General features: G+C 37.0%; 2 protein-coding genes across 4 annotated transcripts in view; both read left to right on the top strand.

Annotated features, from left to right (window-relative positions):
- Positions 1-13,205, top strand: part of PPP2R5E (protein phosphatase 2 regulatory subunit B'epsilon) — a 166,712-nt gene that overhangs the window by 84,533 nt on the left and 68,974 nt on the right. For all 3 annotated transcript variants that reach the window (XM_036734579.1, XM_036734580.1, XM_036734581.1), the window contains exon 3: positions 2,234-2,430. In XM_036734579.1, coding sequence (XP_036590474.1) covers positions 2,234-2,430 — 197 coding nt within the window. The remainder of the gene's footprint in view (positions 1-2,233; positions 2,431-13,205) is intronic.
- LOC118828375 (prefoldin subunit 5-like) lies at positions 6,207-11,968 on the top strand. The gene is made up of 2 exons (XM_036734958.1): positions 6,207-6,351; positions 11,418-11,968. Exons 1-2 carry the CDS (start codon positions 6,207-6,209, stop codon positions 11,966-11,968), a joined length of 696 nt encoding a protein of 231 aa, XP_036590853.1.

Below are 13,205 nucleotides of genomic sequence, written 5' to 3'. Positions count from 1 at the left end.
TAGTCTGATGAATTTGAATCAATCCTCACCTATTTTAGAGATGAGATCTTTATCAGAGAAACTTAATGCAAAGCCTTTTTCATTTTATGTAATCAGTATTTCCATTTACCTTCTATGATCCTCTCTATTGCTTGTTTAATCATGACCTCTTCCCCTGCTCCAACAATTTACTTACAATGTTACCTTGTACACTTAAGTCATTTATCAACTTATCATTAATTTTGGCATATGGTATGAAACTGATCTATACCTAATTTCTGCCAAACTGCCTTCTAGTTTTCCCTGCAGTTTTTGTCAAACAGTGAGTCCTTACCCCAGTACCTGGAGTCTTTGGCTTTATCAAACACTAGCCTATTGTGTTGATTTGCTTCTATAATTTTTTTTGAACCTAAGTTTTGATTCCACTGATCAGCCTCTCGGTTTTTTTTTAACCACTACCAAATTATCTTAATGATTACTGTTTTATAATTTAGTTGGAGATCTGCTACTGCTAGATTCTCTCTTCCTTTCCATTTTTTATTATTAGCCTTCATGACCTTTTATCCTCCATATTAATTTTGTGACAATTTTCTTTTAGTTCTATAAAAGAATCCTTTGGTTGTTTGACATGTCAGTGAATAATTAAACTAATTTAGGGAGTACTACCATTTTTATTATACTGGCTTAATCTAACTGTGAGCAATCAATATATCCTTAGTTACTTAGGTCTGTCTTCGTTTCTGCAAAGAGCGTTTTATACATGGATTCATATGTTTCTTAGGTGAGTCTTGGTAGATATACTCCTAAATATTTTCTACTTTTTCTAGTTATTTTGAATTTAATTTCTCTTTCTAGTTCTTACTCTCTGATTTTTAAAAATATACAATTTATTATAATTTTATCCTGTTCTGTGATGAAACCCCTTGGTGTTTTGATTGGTTTTGCATTAAATATGTTGGATTATTTAGGGAGTGTTGTCATTTTTGCTGTGTTAATGTGACCCATCCATGAACACTGAATGCCCCTCCAGTATTATTTAGGGCTTCCCTGATTTCAATCATGATAGTTTTGTAGTTGTCTTTATATTGGCCATATGTATTTCTAGGTAGGTTAATTCTTCATTTTTTTTAAAGGTATTTGTGTTCTTATAAATGGAATTCCACTTTTATAAATTTTTCCTGATCTTTATTTATTTATTTATTTGATATGATGGTGTTGATGGTAGCAAAGACAGAACTGATCCATTAGCGTGTTTCTCTTGCTATTGATGAACAGCTGGCATGTGTGATTACTGTAAAATGGGCATGACCAAGACCTGAGAGAATGGTTAAAAGTGACTGAAAATAGAATATTAGAATGCTTCATGTGTAATGCAAAGGGAAGATGACCAAGTGGTTAAAGATTTAGTTCACTGTGTGATCTTAATGACTTTAATTTTCCGTTTGTAAAGGGGAGAATAGTAATAATGATAATTCCATCTGCATATTTTTGAGGGATGATTTGATGATTAATGAGTCAAAGTCTTTGGATGACAGCAGCAATTTTGTCAGCCTTTCTTGGGAAACTGATTTGTTTTATAGAGCACCAGATTCCTTTTTTTGGGTTTAGAATCTGATTAACCTGAAAATTCTGTGTAATGTTTAGAATCTTTGTGAAGTATACATGCTTTCCCTGGCTGACTTTTTTTTGTTTTGTATTATGATATGGTTTCAGTCTATTCAATCTGACTTTCATAGGCTATAAGCCAAAAAACAATTGATTTAAATACCAAGGATGTAAACATGGGTTAACATGAATGGACCAACATTTATGCTTTAAAAATTTTTTTTTTTAGCAAGACTAATTTTAAAACAACAATGGAACTTTCTTGTCGTATTGTGTATTAGGAAACTTGGGTTGCTCAATTTATATAACCCATGTTAGAATTTGGGCATTGGGGATGAAGATGTATGTATTTGGTTGAAATTTATTACAACTTTATAATTGCTCTTGGGAGTTTATTAAATCTTTTACTTTTCAATAGCAAATGATATAAATTTGTTATTGGTACAGTATTGTTGCCAGAGTTATAAATCACATAGTAGATAAGATGTCCCATAAATGTCTAATTGGTTTTTTTTTAAACATTACAGAACAAACCACTGTTTCATGTGAACTCTATTTTGAGCTTTCTTTTGAAATAACTAACTTTAACAGAGAATTCCTGTTACCTAGAAATTGATGACAGACTTACATTTCCTTTTTTGTTTCTTAGACGTTCCATCCTCAGAGCAGCCTGAACTGTTCCTAAAGAAACTTCAGCAGTGCTGTGTAATTTTTGACTTCATGGACACGCTATCAGATCTTAAAATGAAAGAATACAAGCGCTCCACTCTTAATGAACTGGTGGACTACATTACAATAAGCAGAGGCTGTTTGACAGAGCAGACTTACCCTGAAGTAGTTAGAATGGTGAGTTTTTTTTCACATCGCGGACACTTTTCAGCTCCTTCTGTAGTTATCCACAGGTGTTTATTGTCTAAGCAATGAAGGTTTCTTCCAAAAATTAGATACAACCTTCTGTGTCTGTAACTAAGCAAAACTAGTCACTGTGATATCTGAAGTGCATTGTATGAGGATAAAATCCGCAGCTTCTTGTACCATAAAAGTAATGAAAGATGAATAACTTTACATTGGAAACCAAGACTTTCAGTACCATGCTTGGGTTTGTACGTGTGTGTATGAATGTATGTAAAGAAGAGGCTAGGAGGAGGATCATTGAAAGTGTCACGTCTTTAGTTGAACAATATTCCAAGTTTTGGGTATCTTATTTATTTTTTTCTCTTAGTTGTGGAGAAAGAAAACATCTTTAAGTTTTTAACTAAATTCTAATTCAGGGAATCAAACTAAAGTCTTGCCTTTGTGATCAGTTAGTTTTATAGTCACCGAACTGAGTGTCATGAGTCTTTTAAAAAACGTTTTAGTCTTTCTTTTCAGTTGTCACAGTTACTTCCCACTGACCTCCTTGGGCCCCCTTAACAAATAAGTAGAGTGATGCAAAAATAATCAACATATTGGCCACTTCATGACATAAACGATCATTTACTGTCAGTGTTTATTTCTTTGGTAGATTTTTGTAGAGTTAGTGCTTTCCTTGGTAGTCAAGAAGGCACTGTAACTACCACACTCATGTTATTCTAATTAAACTAATTGGAAGTGGTACTGCAGTGGTTTGAGGAATTTAATATACCTTCTATAAAAGTACCTCATCTATATACCATTCAGAGGATCTGACCCACTGTGTTTTGTGGGTATTTACTAAAGATTTACTTCTGAATATATACTTAGATTTTACAAATATCTAGGTTTATAAATTTGTATTAAAAGGATGCAGGAGGAGAAAAACAGTTTGTGAAGGTGTGGTTTTAAAAGTGTTTTTAGTTTGAGATGATTGTATCAGTCACAGTTGAAGAAGCAGTGGATTATTTATGAGGGTTATCTTGGGGGAATGCCAATAAAATTTGAGTTCCATCCTAGCACATTTTATTTTTGTTGCTAGTCCATAGAAAAGTTATTAAAAAACATATCTGTGGGATCAGTGATTTAAATTCCTTATCACCATAGCCTTAAGACTTTCCCTGTTGAATATGCTTCTTAATCCGGCATTCAAGGACCTCTTTCATCAAAATCCAACCTAATTTTCTAGCTTTATCTCTCCTCAGCAAAAACCTGTGCTTCCACTAAGTGGGTCTCCCCATTGACCTTGAATGTCCCTTGCTCATCGCTATCTTTATGACTGCTCAAATTGTACTTACTTTTTTCTGAAATACCCTCCTGCTTCTTCCCTGTCTAAATTGTGCCTGTCCTTCAAGGCCTGACTTAAATACAGCCTTCTCTAAGCACGTTAGCCCAGGGTAACCTCTTCCTATTCTAACTGTAGCACTTTCTGTTTGTACTGTTTACTTGAAACTTATTCACATACTACTTTTTATTCTTTAACTTTTTGTTAAGGAACTGAAAAACAAAACCACACCTTCCAGATCATTAGTTCCCGTAGGACAAGTAGCATGCCTTTACTCCCTTATTCTGATTTGTATCCACCATGGTTTCTACCATAACGATAAGTACATAGCAGTTGATAAATATTTGTTGAATATTTGTGCAGCTTTCAAGCTATTTATCTCCAGTTATCCAGTCCAACCATTATCAGACGATTACTATGCACTAGAAAAACACAGGCAAAATGAGGGGACGCTTAAACTGCTAAGTATTGGCAATCAGTTCCAGAGGAGTAGGGGAGCACCAACAGTTAGGGCATTCGGAAAAAGCTTTTTACTATGGGAGATGATTTGTTGTTGAGTTGTTTCAGTTGTGCCCAACTCTGTGGGACTCGATTTGGGGTTTTCTTGGCAAAGATGCCAGAATGGTTTGCCATTTCCTTCTGCAGCTCATTTTACAGATGAGAACTGAGGCAAACAGGGTTGAGTCACTTGCCTAGGGTCAAGGAGCTAGTCTGAGCCTAGATTTGAACTCAGATCCCCCTGACGTCAGGGCCAGTGTTCTATCCAATACACCATCTAACTGCCCTGTAGGAAATGATATATGAGCCTTGAAGGAAGCTAGAAACTTCAAGAAGTAGAGGTAAGGAGGGGTTGTATCCCAGGCATGGGGGATACAGTGCAAAGTCCTGGAGGCAGGAAATGGAGTGCCAGAGTTGGGTCACAGCAGGAAGTGGATTATTGAATTTGGTGAACAGAAAATGAATAGGTAGTATGCCTGGAAAAGAAGAAATTGAAAAGTATTATAGATCCCAGGCTAAGGAGTTTATATTTTATTGTAGAAGATTCTTGAGAAGGTAAGAAACATGGCAGAAGCATCTGATGATTGGGAGGAAAAAAGTTGAAACTCTAGGCAGAGGGGAGTTACCATCCAAATGTAAAAATGTATGAAGTGTGGGAATAGAGTGAGCTTGGAATTGTTCTTCAAGTCCTCAGACATGGAGACTAATTACTTGAAAGTTGACCAAAGTCAGTGCAGTATGGTTGGAAGGGATCTGGAGTCAGAAGAACTGGGTTCAGTGCCTCATTTTTCTATTTCAGTTCCTTCCCCTCTCTAGTTTTCAGCTTCTTCATCTGCAAAAGTGGGAAGATACTATCTTTGACATTCCTCAGGTTCGGACTGTTTGCTGAAGTCTGTGATTGCATCTAAACTTTAATGTCTATCGTAGCACCACCAAAAAATGATTATTCTTTTGCTTTTGGTATGAAAAGGACTCCTGCAAAAAAGAGAACAATTTCTTTTTAGAAAGGGAAGAGAAGAAATAAGTTTTGACCAGCAGCATATGTGTGCATGCAGTTTTTTTTTAGTAGCTCACACTTGTGGAGTGCTTTAAGGTTTACAGAATGCTTTTACCACAACCACCCTGGGAAGTAGAAAGCCCGTGTATTTTTATCTCACTTTGCAGAGGAGGAAATGGAGACTGAGAGAAGTTAATGAGTTTCCTGAGGTCACAGAGTAAGTGTCAAATGTGTGATTTAAATGCAGGTTCCTGCCTCTCATTCTACTGCTCTGCCTACTCCACCATGCTGCCTCTCTTTGTAATATAACCAGTCTTTCCCAGGAGGTGCCTAGAGACCTAATGCTACTACTGGGAGGTATACCATTCATTTGTTAACCTAATTGTAGTGGTCTCAAATGTATGATGCATTTTTTTATTAGATAAATTGAAGAGCTGCATGGTGTCACAGAAAGAAAACTGGCCTTAGAGTCATGAGACCTGGGTTCCAGTTCTGGTCTTGTCATGTGTAAGCTGTCCATACCTGGGCAGGCAAGTCACTTTAACTCCTCAGGACAGCAGTGCTTCCTCTGTAGAATTGGGATATGAAGCTTTCCCTATACACTTAGGAGGAACATTGTGAGAAAAAAGTGAGCGATAAGCCTTAAAATGTTATAAAAATATGAACCCCACTGCTTTTGTCGAGTACTTAAGACAGCTAAGACACTTGGAAAGAGGAAAATGAAAAAGTACCACCGTTAGATTATTAAACAATTTCCTAAAATGGGAAGGATGGAACTGGTGGTGACCACAGCAGTCACCTAAGCACTTCTTGTGCTCTCTTCTTTCTTTTGTTTTCGGCCTTTCCTCAAATGGTAAGCACTGTCTATTTAGGATTAACATGCCCTGCCACCACCACCCCCATATTTCTCCACCAGCCTCTCCTTTACTTTCCCCCTCCCAGTTTGGGAAAATGGAGCTCCATACTGGCTTGAAGACATGTTTCCTTAGGCACCAGAGTAGTTTACATAATGTTACGTTAGTGTGGACGTCCTTCTGTGAAGAAAGTGTCTCGTTTTTAGAGAGGAAAATTGAGGTGCAGAGAAGTGCCTTAACCGGTTTGTATGTTGCATCAGTCATTGGTAAAGCCTAGAACTTTTGTTTGCTCAATGATTGTCTACTAGATTCTTATCTTTTCTCATGATCAGCAACATACCCAGCATTAATGGGCAAAATGGTACAGCTTTAGATGAAATACCAATGAAGTGTCATCTGGTCAAGGTTAAACATGTTATCCATGTCACTCCAGGGTATCTAGGTGGCGTGCTAGATAGAGCACTGGGCTGAGAATCGGGAAGACTCATCTTCGTGAGTTCAAATCTAGCCTCAGACCCAAACTGGCTCTGTGACCCTGAGCAAGTAATTTATCCTGGTTTGCCTCAGTTTTCTCATTTGTAAAATGAGCTGGAGAAGGGAAAGGCAAACCATTCCCGTATCTTTGCCAAGATAACCCCAAAATGGGGTCACAAAGAGCTGGATATGACTGAAATGACTGAACAACAACAAATGTCCTGAACTAAAACAGAGATATATTATGAACATTAGTACTACAAGAGAGCAGCCTATGGATCATGCTTTGAGAGCCGTTGAATCAGTCATAGGATCTTTCCCCTCTAACAAAAATAACAATAGCCAACATTTTCATACCACTTTAGAGTTTGCAGAGTGCTTTTTCATACAGATCAATTGTTGTCTAACTTCAAATGGGCCCTCACTGCATCGGGGCAAGACTTTTATTCCTCTCTTAGTGATTCCGTTTCATCCCTGCAGAAGCTGAATATTCCAGGTCTCTTCTTTTCGGATATCTTTCCTTCCACTTTTTCTGCAGAGGATCTGCTGCTAACTTTTCTGAGAAAATTGAGAACATTCACAGTGATTCTCCTTCCTTTCCCCTTCTTTTCATTCTCAAAACTCCCTGATGTCACTTTTTCCTATTTTCGTTCTCTGATAAAGAGGTGTCCCTTTTCCTTACCAAAGCAAACTCCTCGATATGTACCCTTCAATCCATGTCCTCCTGTTTTCTCCAGCAGATTGCCCCCTTGATCCTCCCCAGCCTGTAATCTTTGAGCTCACCCACTCTGCTTCTTCCTCTACTCTTCTATTCAAACTTGCCCAAGTCTTCCCCATCCTTAGAAGAACCTTCATTAGACCCTGTTGTCAGCTGTGGTCATGTAGGCTTCCTCTGTTACAGGAAAAACTTTTTTTTTTTTTTGAGTGGGGAAGGCAGGGCAGTTGGGGTTAAGTGACTTGCCCAAGGTCACACAGCTAGTAAGTGTGTCAAGTGGCCGAGTCTGAATTTGAACTCAGGTCCTCTTGACTCCAGGGCCTGTACCGTATTCACTGTGCCACCTAGTTGCCCAGAACAATTCCTTGAAAAAGCCATTTATGTTTATTACCTCTACTTCTGTCATTCATTCCTCAATCCCTTGGCAATCTGGTGTCCAACTGAATTAATTTTCTCTAAAGTTACCAGTGATTTCCTGATGTGGCTGGTTGGCTGGTTTTACAGCTTTCATCCTTCTTGACCTGTGTTTGATATATTGACCAGCTTTATGGGCGCTCTTTATGGATACCCTCTCCTCTCTGGGTTCTTGTCCTCCTATTCCTTCATGGTTTTCTTTCTTCTATCTAACCTCACTTCTCCAGCTTCATCAACCGTATCATGCCCCCTAATTATGCGTGTTTTTTCAAGGCTTTAGCCATCTACGCTTGTTTTCTTGGGAACCTCATCAAATACAATTAGTTTTATTGCTATCTATATTCCTATGACTGCCCAGATCTCTTCATTGATCTTTAGTTCTGCAACCACACCTACTTGTTGGACGTCTTAGACATTATGAATTTATGTTAACCAACCTTGACTGCTCCTTCACAGCAGAAAAAAATCCTTTAATCCCTCTTATTTATTCTCTATTTCACTCACCCCAGAATGTATGCCAAACCTTATCTTCTTTTCGGACTCTCTTTTTCCAGTGGATAGAAATGACTAGGATATAATCAGCCCAGGAAGCCCTCTTTTGGAGTAATTAATTAGGTGGTGATTGGATAAGAATCAGGGTAAGGGGACTTTGACCCACCTAAGTAGTAAGACTTTTTCCTGATACTTTGAAGGAATTGGAATAGTGATACAAGTTAGGAAGAAAAAAAACATGTTTTTGATTATTTTTGGCCACCTGTGACTAAGTGGGGGAAGAGGCCTTGAGGGGGAGTGGTCTAAGAGGAATTGATCGGTCCTAGGAAAATGATTCTCCAAGATTAAGTGACTGTTGTTCTGAATTGATGAAGTGGAATGTTCACTTTTGCCTTACCTTCAGTTGTGTAAATATATTTAATAATATTGTCAAAATTTTCTTGCTCAGGATTCCCATAAATTTTACTTCAGAAATGTTTTGTGTTAGAGAAAGCCATCTGAAGACATGAGAGAAATCTTCCAGTTTGTATGTTTCTTTATCAGGTAGAACAATGCTTGGATTTAGAATTAATAAAATAAAAAAAAATTTCTGGCACATATGCCCATAATGCAGAATACAGCCTATTAATTTATTTTTCCCATACAAGGAACAGAAAAAGAAGATTGTATTTTAAGCCATTAATTTAATTACACATAGGTTGTTTTCTTCTTTTTCAGCACATTTTATATTTAACATAGTAGCACTGACCTGATTTGTGTCACCTTCTGAAATTTCCTCTGTTCTTTCTATTCTTAAAAAAGTTTTACTGACAATCTTTTGTTGTCTTTTTAAAATTTCTTATTGCTTCTTCCTTCACTACTCTCTCTATAAACATTCTCCACTCTGTATCCCTAGCCTCCTTCAAATAAAACCCCTACTTTGTAACAATTAAATATAGCCAAGCAAAATAAATTCACAGTTCAGTGTGAAAACCTATGTCACATTCTGCATTGTTTCTCTACCAAGAGTTGGTATGTATGCATCATCATCATCAGTCTTCTAGAGTTAGCAAGTCAGCTTTTATAAATTTTTTATAGCACAGAACATTCCATTACATTCATATGAGATAATTTATTCAACCCTTCCCCAATTCATGATTAGCCACTTTGGTTTCAGTTCTATCACTAATTTTTTCTGTTCTCCTTCATGTAGCATATTCATCCCCTGACTCGGAATGTGTTCTGGATATTCAGTGTCCTTTCCAAAATTCCGAGAACTAGACATAGTGCTCTACATGTTGTGTAGCATCATTCTTACTCTAGATATAGCCTAAGACCTCATTTGCTTTTTAGGGGCATAGTGGGACAGGTCACACTTCGTGAGTTTGTGGTCCACTAAAATTACCTGTTTTTTTTTCACAGTAGCTGCTTTCTAGTTACATGCTTCCCATCTACAACTTGTATAGATATTTTATTTTGGAAACTTTGATTTAAGGCTTCATGTTTAGTGCTATCGAATTTCATCTCGTTAGGTTTAACTCCCCTCTACCCTTCAATCTATCAAGAATTTTTGTGTATCCTGATTCTGTCACCCAATATATTATCCATACCTTTCAGCTCTACATCATCTGAAAAGCTGATTAGCATGCCATCTGTGTTTTCATACACGTCATTTACTAAAATGTTGAGTAGCACAGAGCCAGAGCCCTGTGGTATGCCACTAGATATTTACCCTCCATGATTATCTATTAATCACCACTCTTTTTGGTTTTGGTTAGTCAACTAATTCAGAAACCACCTACGAAATTGTACTCAACAGTTATTCATTAAAACATTTCTCATGCTAGGCAAGTTTGTTTGTATCAAATGTATAGCTTATCCAACTTTCATATTATTTGTATTGTTGATTTAATCAGGAAGTGTGATAGTTTTTTTTATTTGCTCATGGCGTATGTTTTTAAATGTTCTTTTGGATCAGTAAAAGGATATGAAATTAGGCCATTAATTCTCAGATACTATACTTTAAACTCTTTAGTTTTTCCCTCTTGATTATTTTTCTGCATAAGACGACCATTTGCACATGCCCACAATTTGCTATTTTCCTAAGACCTTTTCTCTGTCAATGAGTTTTTTATATCTAGTTTACTCTAGAGGTTTTGCTTCAGTTCTGATTTTAAGAAGTTAAGTATGATGTTTATCCAGGGAACAATTGATCTGTAATGCCATTTATTTCATTTGCAAAACTAGGCTTACAGCTTAACTGTTGGAAAGGTTATTCTGGGTTTTTCCATATACTTAAAAATGTTGACAGCTGTGACCTCCCTGGCTATGATTTATAACTGTCCAGTAGTATCTTTCATCTCACTGTAATGTGAACACTTTTTTCCACTAGCTGGCAATAGAATTTTAATAAGATCTGTTATAGTATTTCAATTGAAGCCCTTAGTGCCTGTCTCTCTCACCTCTTTGGAAGTGTCATTTAGAGATATTTGGAGGACTTGGAGTGCAATAGAAGGCTTCTAGAGCAAAACATTTTTCAAGTAACTGAAAAAAAATGATATGCGGAATTGTAGGGAGTGTTTTCCAGAATGTGAAACTTCTTTTGTTATCACTTTGACCTATGTCTTAGTCCATATCTTCAGTCAGTTAGTCAGCTAACATTTATTAAGTGCCTACCAATTGCTAGGCACTGTTTTAAATATTGGTTTGTACATAACTTTCAGATGATTGTTGAGTCAAAAATATGAATGGTGCCTGGTGAGTTTAGGCTAAAATAAACTATACTATCAGAAGATGCTGTCAGCTAAAGAAAGCTGAGAAAACAATGTCTTGAATATATTGTTCATGAAAACAATGGTGATTAAAATAGGGAATTGGAAGGGAAAAAGGGAGAGCAGTTAACCCCTAATGGGAATGTTGACAACTGACCAATTCGGGAAACATATGGCAATCGGATTATGTTATCCATATATACATATGTGTGTGTGTGTATATTATATATGTGTATATGCACGTATATAACATATATATATATATATATAAATTTATACAATAGCAAGTAAAAGTTACTTATGTGATGGGAAGGGGTGAGGAAAGAAGATTGTTTTTTGAGTTGATAAAAGAAGAACAGTCAGTGAAAATGACTGAGGACAGGATGAGGAACCTGAAGTCTTTTGAAGAAAGTATGACTGAGGAGTAGGGAATAGCAGGGGTCTTTTTTGGGGGGGACGGGAGCACAGAAAAAGACTAGATGTGGGGTGAACATCACGGAGCTGTTGCTGCCGCAGCTGGAGCTGCTCAAGAACCAGCTGGACCAGGAGGTGGAGTTTCTCTCTTCATCCATCGCGCATCTCAAGGTTGTACAGACCAAATATGTGGAGGCCAAGGAGTGTCTGAATGTGCTGAACAAGAGCAACGAAGGGAAAGAATTACTCGTCCCATTGACCAGTTCTATGTATGTACCTGGGAAGTTACATGATGTGGAACATGTTCTCATTGACGTAGGAACTGGCTACTATGTAGAGAAGTCAGCAGATGATGCTAAAGACTTCTTCAAGAGGAAGATTGACTTCCTCACTAAGCAGATGGAAAAAATTCAGCCCACTCTGCAGGAGAAGCATGCCATGAAGCAGGCTATCATGGAGATGATGAACCAGAAGATTCAGCAGCTCACCGCGCTGGGGGCGTCCCAGGTGGCAGTGGCCAAGCCTGAGGGGGGGAGGGGGAGGGGTACCGAGGCAGGGGGGGCGGGAAACGAACCCAGAGCACGTGTACAGAGCCAATAAAAGTGCCCGCTGGGCCCAGCCGGAAAAAAACAAGACGACTAGATATGATTTAAGGTGTAAGTTGCATTTGGAACAGTGTGACTCAGAAGATAAGGATATGAGCCAGATATCTTCCATTCCTAAAATTCTGTGTCTTGTGGAATTGTTCCTTAGTAAACTCTGTTTTTAAAAACTTGACAAAAATACAGTAACCTCAGATGCAGTAAAGATGAAATCAATTTAAGAATGGTCTTTAGTACCAAAATGGATAAACTTTTGTTTTTAGAGGACTAGTTTTGTTTATTTGGAGGACAATTGGGTCAGATATTATATTGAAAATGTTCAGATGTTTAAGAACTCAGGTTGACTTTGAAAAAAATATCAGTTATTGGATTTGAGGTTCAGTTTCTTGACTAGAGTGCCCACACTCTGTCCCTCTACCTGTCTTCAAATCAGTATCAATAACACCAGTTCAAAAACAGAACAGTAAAACATACACCTTTTAGGCTCATTATGGTTTGATAAACTAGAAAGCTGCCTCTGCCTGGCCTGTTGCCAGGAACTCTGTCCTGGACGGTTATCCAGCTTATTGTGAAATAGTCTGATCAGGGACAAAGAATGATAACTACATACAGACAGATGGCGAATGCCCTCATAGGATCATAGAACACACGTGGATAAAGTGAGTTTTATTTTTAGTCACTTGTCATGTAACCTGGGGATTTGTTATACTAATGAAGGGTCACTGTGAATAGAATAGTCTTTAAAAAGAATAGCAGCAAAAAAAAAAAAGCACTTTTTTTACTTGTGATTCATCTCTGGTTATGTTCTGAATCCTAATGTTCTGAAAATATATACATTAATCAATATATCAGGAGGTTTAAGTTTTTTGTTTAATTAGAAATTTAGATGGGGTAAACTTTTTTCTCTTAATATCTTTGTCATTATAATCAATATCTGCATAGTTTTGAAATTCAGGTTTTTAAGATTTTATCTTATAATTTATCACAATGAAATCATATCAGCTGATGGGCTAAAAACATGTTTAGAACAGATATTGAAATATGGCTGTTCAAAGGCAATTTTATTACATTTAGAATACCTTAATTGCAGCAATGATTTTATTTAGAATTTAAAATAATTATCTGTGAGGAAAGAAAATATTTGAATAGTGCTTCATAATAGTTTATTTTTACATGAATTTGTATAAACCAATGATTCAAACTACCATTAAGAGTTGAATTGAATTAAAATACAC

Source organism: Trichosurus vulpecula, chromosome 8 (genome assembly GCF_011100635.1).
Source record: "Trichosurus vulpecula isolate mTriVul1 chromosome 8, mTriVul1.pri, whole genome shotgun sequence".
NCBI lineage: Eukaryota > Metazoa > Chordata > Mammalia > Diprotodontia > Phalangeridae > Trichosurus > Trichosurus vulpecula.
Note: the sequence above shows the minus strand (reverse complement) of the source record. Positions and strands in the feature narration are given on the sequence as shown.